The sequence below is a fragment of the Hypanus sabinus genome, chromosome 15 (assembly GCF_030144855.1).
Source record: "Hypanus sabinus isolate sHypSab1 chromosome 15, sHypSab1.hap1, whole genome shotgun sequence".
Lineage (NCBI taxonomy): Eukaryota > Metazoa > Chordata > Chondrichthyes > Myliobatiformes > Dasyatidae > Hypanus > Hypanus sabinus.
The window spans coordinates 85,969,151-85,985,481 of record NC_082720.1 but is presented as its reverse complement, the minus strand read 5'-3'; the positions used below and the strand labels follow the sequence as shown (position 1 = coordinate 85,985,481).

At 45.5% G+C, this 16,331-nt stretch overlaps 1 protein-coding gene across 3 annotated transcripts in view; it reads right to left on the bottom strand.

The window, feature by feature from the left end:
• Window positions 1–16,112, bottom strand: part of anxa6 (annexin A6) — a 143,743-nt gene extending 127,631 nt beyond the window's left edge. The window contains exons 1-3 of one of the 3 annotated variants that reach the window (XM_059990661.1): window positions 15,943–16,112; window positions 8,033–8,090; window positions 1,036–1,204 (exon numbers count right to left, since the gene is read on the bottom strand). In XM_059990661.1, the coding sequence (XP_059846644.1) occupies window positions 1,036–1,074 (39 nt within the window). In that variant the 5' untranslated portion in view covers window positions 1,075–1,204; window positions 8,033–8,090; window positions 15,943–16,112. The remainder of the gene's footprint in view (window positions 1–1,035; window positions 1,205–8,032; window positions 8,091–15,942) is intronic. The other 2 variants (XM_059990662.1, XM_059990663.1) reach the window with 2 other exon arrangements.
• Window positions 16,113–16,331: the final 219 nt, after the last annotated feature.

Below are 16,331 nucleotides of genomic sequence, written 5' to 3'. Positions count from 1 at the left end.
CCTGAACACATTTGACAGACTCTATCTCAACTAGTCCTTTTACAGTGTGGGATTCCCAGTCAATATGTGGAAAGTTAAAGTCGCCATCTATAACAACCTTGTGTTTCTGGTTGTGGTTTTGTCGTTGTTGTTCTGCTTCTGCCAAACACTGTGGACATGTTATGTTGGCACTGGGATGTGTGGCAACACTTACAGGTTGCACTCAGTTCTTCTTCAAGCTTGTGTTGGTTGTTACACATAAATGACATATTTCTCTGTGTGTTTCCACGTACACGTGATAAATAAATTAATCTGAATCTGAGCCTGCCTTCCAGTAAAAGTCTGGTGTGGACGTAGCTAACTTCAGGGTTCCCAGAAAAAAGTACAGGGGATATCAGAGGTAGGTTTGTTTTTTCACACAAAGAGTGGTGGGTGCATGGAATTCCTCCAGCATTTTATGTGTATGATGCTCTGGAGTTCCAGCATCTGCAGAATCTCTAGTGTTTAAGGAGAGACTGAACAGATTGGGGCAGTTCCTCCTGGAGTACGAGGGGGTATAATTTGAATGTGATTGGAGGAAAGTATAGGGGAGATGTCAGAGGTGGGTTTTTTTTCTGAATATTTATCTGAAGATAAAGCATGGATCAGACCTTTCCAGCCCCACCACCCAGCAACCCGCCAATTTTACCTGAGCCTATCACAGGACAACTACAATGACCAATTAACCTACTGACTGGTACGTCTTTGGGCTGTGTCAGGAAACCAGAGCACCCGGAGGAAACCCACGCAGTCAACGGGAGAACATACCACCTCCTTACAGAGGAAGAGGGAAGGGTTAGATTGATTTTAGAGTAGATTAAAAGACTGTCACGATATCGACCGCCAAAGGTTCTGATCTGTGCTTACTGTTCAGTGTTCTATGTATGAAGACAGTCCCTCCCTCACTCTCTCTGTCTGTTCCAGCCCCTGGAACTAGCTGATCTCAATGTCAGATTCCACCAACAACCAGCAAGTCCCCTCCCTCACAAGTATACTGGGCAATCTAAATAAACTCACACAGCTGTCGTACATGAGGCAGAACTGGGAAGGGTTCATTCATCCCAGTGTATAGTGTGTGGGGACGTCATCGCCCATATTGGAACCGAATCCTCCCGTCTTGATTTTTGACCTTTTCAGTACCTTCCCCTACATACTGTTCCTGATGAAATCATCACAGTGCATTGAGCTGAAATAAATAAAACTATAATAATGCAGAATAAAGTGTAAAAGCTATCGGAAGCAGGCAGTGCAGGTAAACAACAAGGTAGGTTGTGAGGTCAAGAGTCCATCTTATCATACAAGAGGTCTGTTCAAGCCTCTGATAACAGTGGGGTAGAAGCCATCCTTGGGCTTAGTGGGACGTGCTTTCACTGATAACAGTGGGGTAGAAGCTGTCCTTGGGCTGGTGGGACGTGCTCTCACTGATAACAGTGGGGTAGAAGCTGTCCTTGGGCCTGGTGGGTCGTGCTTTCACTGATAACAGTGGGGTAGAAGCTGTCCTTGGGCTGGTGGGACGTGCTTTCAGGCTTTTGTATCTTCTGCCCGATGGGAGGGGGAATGGGGAGGGTGGGGTCTTTGATTCTGCCGGTTGCTTTACTGAGACAGTGGGAAGTGTAGACAGAGTCCATGGAGGGGAGGCTGGTTTCTGTGATGTGTCCACGACTCTCTGCAGTTTCCTGTGGTCCACGGAATGGAGACTGGCTCCTGTGATGGACCGGATTACGTCCACAACTCTCTGCAGTTTCTTGTTGTCACGTACAGAGCAGCTGCTGTACCAAGCAGGATGCACCCAGACAGAAAGCTTTCTATGGTGCGTTGATAAAAATTGGTTGAAGTTGACAGGGTCATGCCAAATTTCTTTAGCCTCCTGAGGAAGCAGAGACTTTGGTGAGATTAAATACACTCAATGGCTTCTTCTATAGCCATCTGAGGCAACAAATTCCATAGATTCACCACCTGCTGGCTGAAGAAATTCCTCATCTCTGTTCTAAAGGGACGTTGCCTCTCTCCCACTGATGCAGATTCTGGTGAACAGTCGAGTGTACAGGGAATGGAGTAGGGGTCTGGAGATACAAACCTGTGGAGCACCAGAGTTCAGAATAATCATGGCAGATCCTTGCTGATTGTGGTCTGTTGGTTAGAAAGTCAAGGATCTGTTAACAGAGGGACCTGTTAACTGCCAGGGTCTGGAGTTTGATGATGAGATCGTTTGTAACCAAATGGATACTAGAAAGCTTGGAAAGAGTGGACATGGAGAGGAGAGAAGTGGACCAGAGGGCACAACCTCAGAATAGAAAAACCTCCCTTTAGAACAGAGATGAGGAGGAATTTCTTTAGCCAGAGGGTGGTGAATCTGTGGAATTTGTTGCCACAGATGGCTATAGAACAAGCCATTGGGTGTATTTAACACAGAGATTGATAAATTCTTGTTTGATAAGGGGTTACGTATTGTGAGGCCCTGGGGATTTATCCACCCGCAGCAAAAGGATGTGCTGGCATTGGAGAAGGTCCAGAGGAGGTTGGTGAGAATGATCCCAGGAATGAAAGGGTTAATGAATGAGGAGCATTTGATGGGTGTGGGCCTGTACTCACTGGATTTCAGAGGATTGGGGGCCCTCATTGAATCCTCCCACATATTGAAGAGGATGCGGAGAGGATGTAGTGCAGTACCGAGGCGGTGCTATGCTGGCAACGGAACTGTGGCAACACTAGCAGTCTGACCCCACTCACTTCCTCAGGTAGTGCTGGCTGTTAACGTACACGACGTATTTCACCGTAAGTTTCCATATGTACTGAACCTGAATCTGAACCCACCTTCCAGTGAAAGTCCAGTGCTGATGTTGCTACTCTCAGGGTTCACAGAAGAAAGCATGGGGGGGGGGGGGTGGGGGAGAGAGATGTCAGAGGTAGTGTCTTTTTTACACAGTGGTGGGTGTGTGGAACACACGGCCAGGGGTGGTGCTGGAGGCAGATACATTAGGGATATTTCAGGGCCTCATATATAGAGAAATGGATGATAGAAAAATAGAGGGCTATGTAGGAGGAAAGGGTTAGATTGGTCTTAGTGTAGGTTAAAGGGTCAGTACAACAGCATGGGCCAAAGGGCCTGTACTGTGCTGTGAATTACCACACTCTGGAACAAGAGCAAACTTTCCACGAAAGGACTTCCATCTGTCTCCCTCCGTGACTTTGCCTGAGAAATCTATATCGCCCTTAATCCAACGTGGGGCCCCTTTTCACTTCCCGGATCATCCCCTCCCCTTCCCCATTCCCTTCACCCCCCCCCCCTCCCCTGGAAGCGGCTGTCCACAGCTGCTCTCTGCCACAGTGCGTTGGGCTATAAATAACACCAGCTCGTGGGCTCCTGCTGAAAGCTTCATTCTCTTATATGGTCGTACGGAGCAGAATCTAAATAGCAAGGTGGTTAGTTACATCCCTGGCAACACCAACAGCAGGGACTCGTCTACTCTGGCTGAATCTACTGTCAGCCACACAGAGAATTATCCAGCTCAGAAACAAGCCCCTCAGCCGCTACCTGTCCATGCCAACACTTTCCGTTACTTACCCCACATTCAATGCCAACATTCAACCTCACTCTCAGTGGCCACTTTATTATGAACCTCCTGTATCTAAGAAAAGTGGACATAAGGCAGAATAAAGGCTTGGCATAGACTAGATGGGCTGAAAGGCCCGTTTTTGTGATGTATTGTTTCAAGGCAGGGGTTCTCAACCTGGGGTCCATGGCATAAAAAAATCCCTGCTTTAAGGGAACAGTTATAACCACGAGGGCAGAGGTCACATGCTAACACAAGACAAGGTAGGCGGTTGAAATTAAAGTCCTTTTGTCTGCCCACTGTGTCTTCTGGAAGCTTCAAATTCCACAGAGTACATTCCTGAGCTCAACATAGAGCACTACAGCACACTATGGCCTGTCTAGGCCATGCTGACCTATTATTCTGCCTAGATCTATCGACCTACGCAGGGACCACAGCCCTCCATACCCCTCCCATCTGTGTACCTATCCAAACATCTCTTAAACATTGAAATCAAACCCACATCCACCACTTCCACCGGCAGCTCGTTCCACACTCTCACCACCCTCTGAGTGAAGAAGATCCCCCTCATATTGCCCTTAAACACCTCACCTTTCACCCTTAACCCATGACCTCTAGTTGTCGTCTCACCCAACCTCAGTGCAAAAAGCTTGCTTGCATCTGATGATGAACGCTGGTTCATCAGAAGGGAACTCTATTACTGTAGGACATTTTTCCCACCTGCGCTGAGTAGGTTTAAAGTGTGAACCGATTTCCACTCTTCAGGCCAGGGGACGTTCCACAATGGCACAGTAAGCTGCAATGACTGTGGTGACCACAAGGTTGGATATCGGAGTTTTCCTTCTCCTGGACAGACTGCCCGGCAGAGCTAACGAGTCCCATCTGCCCGAGTTGTCCTTCTCCCAGGTTGGCTGCCAACCAAGGCTGATGAGCCCGCCCAGTTATACCACCAGACTCTTGGTCACACTGTGACATAGCAAACTCCGTAAGAACAGGGAGGCCACGTGAAGGCATTGCTGTGGGCACAGTAGTGTAGGAGAGGCCATATGCGAGTGACTTTCTGCATGGCAAGCCAAACAGTGGTCCTACAGTGATCACTACACCTGGAAAGAAGAGACTTCACCTTCCTTCAGTGAGCAGGACACCCAGCCCAGGACTCCCCTGTCTCCAACTTGCATTTACCATGTCTATACCCTTATAATTTTAAGTACCTCTATCAAATCTCCCCTCATTCTCCTACACACCAGAGTATAAAATTCTAACCTATTCAACCTTTCCCTATAACTCAAGTCCTAGCAACACCCTTCTTAAGTATTCAACTCCACAACTGGGAAACTAGTGAGAGGTCCCTCTGCATCTGCTCATTCACCTCCATGCAGGCCCCAAGCAGTCCTCCCAGGTGAGGCAACACTTCATCTGTCTTGGAGTCGACTATTGTGTCCAGTGCTCCCAACACAGCCTCCTCCACACTGGTGAAACCCAACGTAAATTGGAGGGCAGATTCCTTGAGCACCTCCACTCCATCTGCTGAAAGCAGAATTTCCTGGTGGCCAACCGCTTTAATTCCTGTCCCCATTCCCATGCCGACGTGCCAGTCCGTGGCCTCCTCTTTTGCCATGCCGAGACCACCCTGGGGGTGGAGGAGCAACACCTGATATCAGGCGCTACGGTAGCTCGGGGCGTCAGAGTTCAATCCCGCTGTCATCTGTAAGGAGTCTGTATGTCCTTCCCACAGAATGCCCAGGTTCCCTGGTTTCCTTCCACAATCCAAAGACACACCAGTTAGAAGGCTAATCGGTCATTGTAAAGTCTCCCATGATTAGGCAAGGGATAAAGCGGGGGTTACTGGGGGACACAGCTCAAAGGGTCATAAGGGCCTTCTCTGCCCTTATGGAGGAGGTTCAGGAGCCTGATGGCACACACTCAGCGATTCAGGAACAGCTTCTTCCCCTCTGCCATCCGATTCCTAAATGGACATTGTATCTTTAGAAACTACCTCACTTTTTTAAAATATACAGTATTTCTGTTTTTTGCATGATTTAAATCTATTCATTATACATATATTGTATAAAGTATACTGAATAAGATTTATTATTATTTTCTTCTAGATTATGTACTGCATTGAACTGCTGTTGCTCTGTTAACAAATTTCACATCACATGCCAGTAATAAACCTAATTCTGATTCTGCACTGCATCTCCAAACAAAATAATTATTCCATTCAGGTAGACACCAACCTGATGGCATGAACATCAATGTCTCCAACTTCAGGTAATTTTTATCGTTTTCTTCTATTTGCCCTCTTCTTCAATTCCGCACACTGGCCTCTTACCTCTTCAGCTCACCTGCCTATCACCTCCCTCTGGTTTCCCTCATCCTTCCTTTTCTCCCATGGTCCAGTCTCCTCTCCTACCAGATTCCTTCTTCTCCAGCCCTTTACCTCTTCCACCTATCACTTCCCAGTTTCTTACTTCACCCATTATCCCTAACCCACCCACCTTCCTGCTCACCTTTCACCTGCCTGTCTTCCTTCCCCTCCCATCTTCTTATTCTGGCTTCTTCCCCCTTCCTTTCCAGTCCTGATGAAGGATCTTGGCCCAAATCGTTGATGGGGTATTCCTTTCCATAGATGCTGCCTGACCTGTTGAGTTCCTTCAGCTTTTGGTGTGTGTTTCTCTTTTGTAAAGTGCCCCTCTCAACCCCAGCTCCTGTTGTACGATAGATGATAATTTTTCCGAAGAGTGGGCACGATTCTAACATGGGGAAAGCGTCGTCAAAATCCCCACAAAGTGTGCAGTTGATAGAGCTACACATCGGTATTGTCACAGGTTGAATTCCCAACCTGAACGCATAATCCATACAGTCAAACAGCACAGAAACAGGTCTTCTGGCCCTCTGGGTCTGTGCTATCCCATTTTAATCTCACATTCCCATCAATTCCCCTTCCCCATATTCTACCCCTCGCCGCCACATTGGAGGAAACATCTAATATACGACCCACCCTGCAGCCTGCTTTGTCCAAAAACTCCCTTCTGGAAAGCGCTAGAGCAGGATTAAAACAAAAACTTCACGCCATCTTAAAAGTTTCTTTCCCCAGGCAGTTGATCTGTTCAACCATTCTGGCTAGCTACCCACCCCCACAACCCCTTCTAGCTATACCTCAGCTACTGTACTGTAAGCGTTTTAATCCACTTTTTATAATGCTGCTCACATTGCAAATACATGCTGGTATTTATATATTATTGCATATTTTATTCTGTATCCATACTATAACATCTAACATTATTTTGATATAATTCTCTGCAATTGCTGACTGCTGCTGTTTTCTGTTTTATGTCACCCCCTGCCCAGATTCCTAACACATGTAGATGTACATTCGGTGAATAAAGTTGATCCTTGATACCAAAGTACTTGGCAGACACCCAGGTGGTCCATGCAAACAGACAGTGCCAGAGGCAGGGATCGAACGGGGGTCTCTGGATCTGTGAGACAATGCCTCAGCCAGATGTGCTGCTACACCCCTCAATAGCTGGTCAGTAGGCTAACTTGCTGCTGTAAACGGGAGACAGGAGGTCTGTTGGGATTAAGACCACAAGACACAGGAAACACAATTATGCCATTCAGCCCCTCTGGTCTGCTTCACCATTTGACCAAGGCTGATGTATTTTCCCCTCTCCTGCCTTCTCCCCACAACCTACGAAACCCTTCCCAATCAAGAACCTATCAACTTCTGCTTTAAATACACCCAGTGTCTTGGCCTCCACAACTGTTTGTGGTAATGAATTCCAAAGGTTGACCATCCTTTAGCTAAAGAAATTCCTCCTCATCTCTGTTCTAAGTGGATGTCCCTCTATTCTGAGGCTGCGACTCTCCCACTATAGGAATCCTCCTCTCCACATCCACTCTGTCTACACCTTTCAATACTCGATAGGTTTCACTGAGATCCTGTCTCATTCTTCTAAACTCCAGTGAGTACAGGCCCAGAGCCATCAAATACTCATGTGTTAACCCTTCCATTCCCAGAATCATTTTTGTAATCCACCTCCAGACCCTCTCCAATGCCCGCACATCTTTTCTTGGACAAGGGCACCAAAACTGCTCACAACAGTCCACCAATGCCTTATAAAGCCTCAGCATTACTTCCTTATTTTGATATTCCAGTCCTCTCAAAGTGAATACTAACATTGCATTTGCCTTCCTCACCACTGACTCAACCTGCAAGTTAACCTAGAGGGAATCCTACACGAGGACTCGAAAGCCCCTTTGTACCTCTCATTTCTTAATTTCCTCCTCATTTAGAAAATAGTCTATGTCTTTATTCCTTCTACCAAAGTGCATGACCACACCCCACCACACTGTATTCCATCTGCCATTTCGTACCCATTCTCCCAATCTCAAGTTTCTCCAACACCCCGCCGTCTCTTGTGCCTCCCCCTACTTGCCCAGCTTGATCAGCTCACCTTCACCACAGCTGACATGTCTTCCAGTTACCTCGATCGGATGCTGAGGAGAATGAATCTGGACAGACAAAAAGAGAGAGGCAATAATAATTTATGAATTGGACATCATTCCATTTTGGATGCATCTGTCCACACTCGGTTGCCTGGACCATCAATAATTAATCTCATATTAGACCAGGATCTGTAAATAGAATCCGATGAAGCAGCAGACATTGTTTATTTACCCAAACATGCTGCAGGAAACCCAGTCTGAAACATTAATTTAATCAGCTCCTTAAAGTTAAGATTCAAGACTGTTTAAAGTCACTTCCAGTAAAGGAGAATGAAATAATTGTTACTCCGGATCCAGTACAGCACAAAAAAATAATAGTAAGATAAATAACACAATAATTAGAAAAGCACACAACATAAATCCGTAAGAGAGCTTCTTTTTACAGATTGAAAGTTTATCTATAAAGTGACACTAGGCACAGGAGTGTCTGTACGTCAGGTGACTGACAGGAAATGATAAAGTAGTGGTGGTTTGGGGTGTGGAGGGGTGGGTTAGTGGGTGGAGGTGTCGATCAGCCTCACTGCTTGGGGAAAGTGACTGTTTCTGAGTCTGGGAGTGGAGGGGTGGGTCAGTGGGGGGAGGTGTCGATCAGCCTCACTGCTTGGGGAAAGTCACTGTTTTTGAGTCTGGTGGTCCTGGTGTGGATGCTCCATCGCCTCCTCCCTGATGGGAGTGGGGCAAACAGTCCGTGAACAGGGTGGGTGGGATCCGTTATGATGTTACTGGCCCTTTCCAGCACCATTCTGTATCGATGTCCTTGATGGTGGGTAGGCTGGTGCAAGTGGTGTGTTGGGCAGTTTTGAGTTGAATATACCGTACCATAGCCTGCAGCCTGCCCACGTCTTCAGTTTGAGGCACTTGATGACAATGCATGCAGGTCGCTGCCAGTCAGACTGCAGCAGTGCAGGGGGTCACGTAGTCTTCTCTGCTGCATGACTGCCTCAGGAACACACACACCCTCCTTTGCAGCAGCGCCACCAGAGATTCTGCAGATGCTGCAAATCCTAAGTGACATGCACACACAGCCAGCAGGATGAGCTTCCAGCCTTGAGCGCGCGCTGCACCTCCACATCAATAGCCAATAGACAGTAGGTGCAGGAGTAGGCCATTCGGCCCTTCTAGCCAGCACCGCCATTCATTGTGATCATGGCTGATCATGCACAATTAATATCCCGTTCCTGCCCTCTCCCCATATCCCTTGACCCCGCTATCTATAAGAGCTCTATCTAACTCTCTCTTGAATGCATCCAGAGACTTGGCCTCCACTGCCTTCTGGGGCAGAGCATTCCACATATCCACCATTCTCTGGGTGAAAAAGTTTTTCCGCATCTCTGTTCTAAATGGCCTACCCCTTATTCTTAAACTGTGGCCTCTAGTTCTGGACTCACCCATCAGCGGGAACATGCTTCCTGCCTCCAGTGTGCCCAATCCCTTAATAATCTTGTATGTTTCAATCAGATCCCCTCGCATCCTTCTAAATTCCAGTGTATACAAGCCCAGTTGCTCCAATCTTTCAACATATGACAGTCCCGCCATTCCGGGAATTAACCTTGTGAACCTACGCTGCACTCCCTCAATAGCAAGAATGTCCCTCCTCAAATTTGGAGACCAAAACTGCACACAATACTCCAGGTGGGGTCTCACCAGGGCCCTGTAAAGCTGCAGAAGGACCTCTTTACTCCTATACTCAATTCCTCTTGTCATAAAAGCCAGCATGCCATTAGCTTTCTTCACTGCCTGCTGTACCTGCATGCTTGCTTTCATTGACTGATGTACAAGAACATCTAGATCTCGTTGTACTTCCCCTTTTCCTAACTTGACTCCATTTAGATAGTAATCTGCCTTCCTGTTCTTGCCACCAAAGTGGATAACCTCACATTTATCCACATTAAACTGCATCTGCCATACACTTGCCCACTCACTCAACCTGTCCAAGTCTCCCAGCACTCTCAAAACATCCTCCTGACATTTCACACTGCCACCCAGCTTTGTGTCATCGGCAAATTTGCTAATGTTACTTTTAATCCCTTCATCTAAATCATTAATGTATATTGTAAACAGCTGCGGTCCCAGCACCGAACCTTGCGGTACCCCACTGGTCACAGCCTGCCATTCCGAAAGGGACCTGTTAATCACTACTCTTTGTTTCCTGTCAGCCAGCCAATTTTCAATCCATGTCAGTACTCTGCCCCCAATACCATGTGCCCTAATTTTGCCCACTAATCTCATATGTGGGACTTTATCAAAAGCTTTCTGGAAGTCCAGGTACACTACATCCACTAGCTCTCCCTTGTCCATTTTCATAGTTACATCCTCAAAAAACTCCAGAAGATTAGTCAAGCATGATTTTCCCTTCATAAATCCATGCTGACTCAGACTGATCCTTCTACTGCTATCCAAATGTGTCCTAATTTCCTCTTTTATAATTGACTCCAGCATCTTTCCCACCACTGACGTCAGGCTAAACAGTCTATAATTCCCTGTTTTCTCTCTCCCTCCTTTCTTAGTGGGACAACATTAGCCACCCTCCAATCAGCAGGAACTGTTCCTGAATCTATAGAACATTGGTAATCATTTTCCAATGCGTCCATGATTTCTAGAGCCACCTCTTTAAGTACCCTGGGATGCAGACCATCAGGTCCCAGGGACTTATCAGCCTTCAGACTCAACAGTCTATCCAACACCGTTTCTTGCCTAATATAAATTTCCTTCAGTTCATCCTTTACCCTTGTTCCTTTGACCACTATTACATCTGGGAGATTGTGTCTTCCCTAGTGAAGACAGATCCAAAGTACCTGTTCAACTCGTCTGCCATTTCCTTGTTCCCCATAATAAATTCACCCATTTCTGTCTTCAATGGCCCAATTTTGGTCTTAACTATTTTTTTGCTATTCACATACCTAAAGAAGCTTTTACTATCCTCCTTTATATTCTTGGCTAGTTTACCTTCTTACCTAATTTTTTCTTGGTGTATTGTCTTTTTTGTTATCTTCTGTTGCTCTTTAAAAGCTTCCTAGTCCTCCGGTTTCCTGCTCATCTTTGCTATGTTATACTTCTTCTCTTTTATTTTTATACTGCCCTTTACTTCTCTCTTCAGCCACGGCCGCCCCTTACTCCCCTTAGGATCTTTCTTCCTCTTTGGAATGAACCGATCCTGCACCTTCTGCATTATTCCCAGAAATACCTGCCATTGTTGTTCCACTGTCTTCCCTGCTAGGGTATTGTTCCATTGAACTTTGGCCAGCTCCTCCCTCATAGCTCCATAGTTCCCTTTGTTCAACTGTAATACTGACACATCCGATTTTCCCTTCTCCTTCTCAAATTGTAGGTTAAAACATATCATATTATGGTCACTACCTCCTAATGGTTCCTTTACCTCGAGGTCCCTGATCAAATCCGGTTCAGTGCACATCGGAGGACGTTGGGCACACACTTCGCAAGATCTGCTCGATGCCGGGCTGTGGTTCGGAGGGGGTGGGGGGGGGGGGGTCTCCTCTCTAATCCTGTCAACGTCCCGTGCTGGAGGCAGAGGCAGAGCCAGTGCATGCCGTTGGGTGGGGAGATGTTACTCAGCCCATCCGCCTGCTCCCTCAGGGCATCACAAGAGAATCCAACTTCACACAAAACTCTCCCTGGGTCAGTCGCTCCCCCTCGACCAGCATAACTAAACAATTCTCTGCTCACGATCTCTCTGCCATTTCAAGGTAGCTTCAGACATATTGGAATTGGTTTAATATTCTCACTTGTCCACCCAGATCAGATCATTGCACAGTGCACTGAGTTAGAACGATAACAAAGTGTAACACACACAATGCTGGAGGAGCACAGCAGGTCCAGCAGCCTCGGGAATTAACGATCAATGTTTTGGGCTGAGACCCTTCAGCAGGACTGGGAAGGAAGGGGGCAGAAGCAAGAATAAAAATGTGGGGGGAGGGGAAGGACAAGCTAGAAGGTGAAAGCTGGAGCCAGGTGGGTGGAGGAGAGGGGGGAGGATGTAAGAAGCTGTGAGGTGATAGGTGGAAAAGGCAAAGGGCTGGAGAAGAAATAAACTGACAGGACATGAGAGTGGAAACAGAATAAAGTGTAAAAGCTACCGAAATAGTGCAGAACAACACACACACACACACAACGCTGGAGGAACTCAGCAGGTCAGGCAGCATTAGTGGAGAGGAATAATCAATGTTTCCCAAGACCCTTCCTCAGGACTATGATCATCAGAAAGTAACATCATCTAGAAGTGCAATGTAGGCAAACAATGGTGAGGACTTCATTTTTACAAACAGAACATCAAAAATTCAAAGTCTCTCTTCCTCCACCATCCCTCCCAGTTAGACCCCTGCTGTCCTATTTAACTGGCCACTGAGTGTATGTTCATGGTCTTCTGCTGTGGTAGACCACCCACTTGAAGGTTCAACGCAAGATACTCTTCACCCGTGGTAAAGTGTGGGTATTGGAGTTACAGTCACTTTCCTGTCAGCCTGAACCAGTCTGACCATTCTCCTCTCACCTCTCTCAGTAAGATATTTTCACCCACAGAACTGCTGCTCACTGGATGCTTTTTTGTGTGTGTTGGGGGGGGGGGGTTTGCACCATTCTCTGTAAACTCTAGAGGCTGTTAATCCCAGGAGATCAGCAGTTTCTGAGATACTCAAACCACCCTGTCTGGCACCAACAATCATTCCACGGTCAAAGCCACAGAGATCACATTTTTCCCCATTCTGATGTTTGGTCTGAACAACAACTGAACTTCTTGACCATGTCCTGCACGCTTTTATGCGTCGAGTTGCTGCCACATGATAAGCCGATAAGATATTTGGATTAACAAGTGTATGGGTGATCCTCATAAAGTGGCCACTAATTGCACGTTGAGATAGGAAAAAGTAAACGGAATGCAGAATATAGAAAACAAAATGCTTGTGATAATAATTATGGAAACCAGCCTCCCCTCCATGGACTCTGTCTATACTTCTTGCTGCCTCAGTAAAGCAGCCAACAGAATCAAAGACCCCACCCACTCCAGACATTCTTCCCCCCCCCCCACCCCCCACCCCCACCACTGGGCAGAAAATAGAAAAGCCTGAAAACTCAGGTCAGCTTCTACCCCGCTGTTATCAGACTATTGAAAAGTTCTTTCACAGAATAGGGAACTGGCTCTTGACCTCACAGTCTACCTCGTTATGATCTTGCATTTCATCGGTTATCCGCACTGCACTTTCTCTGTAACTGTGACACTTTATTCTGCATTCTGTTATTGTTTTCCCTTGTTCTACCTCAACGCACTGTGTAATCATCTGATCTGTATGAACAGAGTGCAAGACAAGTTTTTCATTGTTTCTCAGTACATGAGACAATAGCAAACCAATTCCAATCAACTAATTCCCATAGATGAGTGAATTTAAAATTAAATCCCAAACTATGTATGTGTTCAGATGGGAGTTTGGAGATTTATTTTCTCTCTCTCTCTCACACACACAAAACCCTCCCCCCACCCCGTGGGGAACTGTGTGAGGTAACTATTACAGAGGGATGAAGTACTCTCTCAAAAGCATCCATCCAACTAAATTGACACCACACCTTCCCTAGAAAGCATAGCTCACACAAAAATGCGCCAGCGGTTTTAAAATTCACGCCTTGCTCTACACAAGACAGTTATTTTGGTAATCTGCTCAGTGGGAGCATGCAGACTCGGTGAGAGAGATAATTATTTTAAAAACTGCAGAATTCAGACCAGTCATAATTCACAGGGGTAAGGACACTGCACTGAAATTATAACCCTGCCACAGAACAAAATGGAGAGAAACAGAAGCAAGCAAGTTTGAGGGGAAGAACATTGTGTCTGATTTGGGCAGAACCATGAGAACATTTGGTGTTTAGCCAGGTCTCCTCTGCTTCTCTGTGATCCAGTCATTTTTACAGTGTGGTTCTGTAATATACACGGGGTCCTCATACCGTGAGCCTTTGAGACTGCTGTTCAGGGGAATAAATATTCCTGCCTTTCTGTTTAGTTCAAGTTCAGTTTATTGTCACTCAGCCGTACACATGTATACAGCCAACCAAAAAGAATGTTCCTACAGACCAGGGGGCACATCACTCAGACACATAACACAAAGTAATATTACCATAAATAAATTTACAAATAACAAGGTGCACTTACAACACAAATCAAAAAGTAAGCAGTATAACATTTCATGCATTTGTGATCTGGGTGGTGGCTGGGAGTTCAGTAGTCTTACAGCCTGGGTGAAGAATTTGCATTCCACTCTAACAGTCCTTGTCCAAATGCTACGGTACCTGGCGGTGGGGAGTGTCAAAGAGATTGTGGGGCAGATGGAGGAAAGCTGACAATGCTAAGAACTCGGGCTGCACAGCTTGCTGGATAAATACCTCAAAGTTTACAAGTGTGTTTCTCTAGGGGAGGAAAACTGGTAAGACTGCCAGTTATGTCAAGGCACAGGTTGCATGCAATCAAATGCTAATTTTTTTGAAAGAAAAAATAACTGGAAAATAAATCAAACTTTTGAAAGAGTTTCACTGAGTGTTGAAAGAACTGAACATGTCAGAATCAGGTTTAATATGACCGGAATATGTTGTGAAATTTGTTGCTTTGTGGCAGCAGTACAATGCAATACAGAATAAATCTGTTAATCACAAAAAGTATATATCTATAATAATGGTGAAAAAAGGGAGAAGAATTGAGCGGTAGGGCTCATTGTTCATTCAGAAATCTAAGGATGGAGGGGAAGAAGCTGTCTGCTAAATAATTGAGGGGCCCCTGTACCTCCTCTCAGATGGTAGCAATGAGAAGAGGACTGTGGTTAGGTCTATTTAATTGTGTTTTTTTTTTCAAAATTTCTTCTGCTCTGCACAAGGCTGCGTCTTGCGGGAGAGAGGGAACGACAGGGTGGGCTGGGTGTGGAGGATGATTTATCGGTCAGCTGTTCAAGCCTGTTGGGAAAGGCCACTGCAGTGGTCACACCTCAACACTGCGGAACCAGAACTCAGCCCCTGGGAGAGCAGGACACAGAATATACGGTGTAAAATCAAATTTTGCTAATTCCAAAGCTGTCCCCTTTTTAAACCTTGTTCATCTTTCCAAAGAGAAAGAGACACAACGTGGAAAAAGTCATAGGCGCTTATCTTAAAATGGTCAAACTGTATCAGTGTTAAAACAAAGTGACTCAAAAAGTACATATTTTGTTATAGATGTGGATACAATAAATATTCACATTGTCTTCTGAAAAAAAGTAACATTTTCCAAGGCAACATTTGAGATTTTCTTCAATCTCCATTCACAGTGAAGTTATTTAACACAAAAAGAGTCCCATTAAATTCTTCAAATAACAGATTTAGATTTTAAAAACTATTTAGCAGACATAACATTACCATATAATCATTTCAGCATATCTTTCAGTAGACGATACAATTGCTACTTATTTCCTTCAAAGGTAACCACCTGATCTGCAAACTTTAAAGCATATTGACATTACAGAATATTTAGAAGTAATAATGTATAATTTTTAAAATGCATCTCTTGCACCATTTTAAACAACTTCGGGTTGAAAGCCGAGCAAAGTGACATTTAGAAACAAGACCCGTGCACCTTTTAAGAACTATTAAACGATAATTATGCTATGCCGCAAAACAACAAATTTCGCGACATTTGCCGCTAATATACCTGATTAAGATTCTACAATTTTAACAGTCCTACAGAAAAATATGAGAACAAATATCCAGGTAAGTTTAGAAAACGGACCGCACTTAATAATTTGTTTAAATGATGTTTGAGTAACAATCTCTCAAAACAATTGGACACATCTCTTTAGAGTAGACGATGTATTTGCGATACCCCGACACTCACCGTAAGCCCGAGCTCCGCTCAGTGCGTCTCCGCCCGTCTCTCTGCTGTGGTCGCCGGCTGGCTCCCTCCTCCCCCGACGTCGGGCGAACCCTGACGTGGCGCAGAGTCCTGCGGCTGTCTCTGCCGCTTGAGGCGACCCCCCAGCCTCCACGCAGAGTCACTTGCACTGGGGCGTGAACTTGGGAAGGTCAATGTGAAAAATACATACAGAATTGTAAAACAGTTTACTGCCGTTTCCAGTACACACATGTCAAGGAGAACGGAGTAGTTGTTATTTCGAATCTGATGCAGTACCAAAAAATTATAAAGATAAAGAACACAATCATAATAAACAAATAATAACTATAAGTACATAAAATGTCTTCTATATGTAGATTGATTGTATGCCC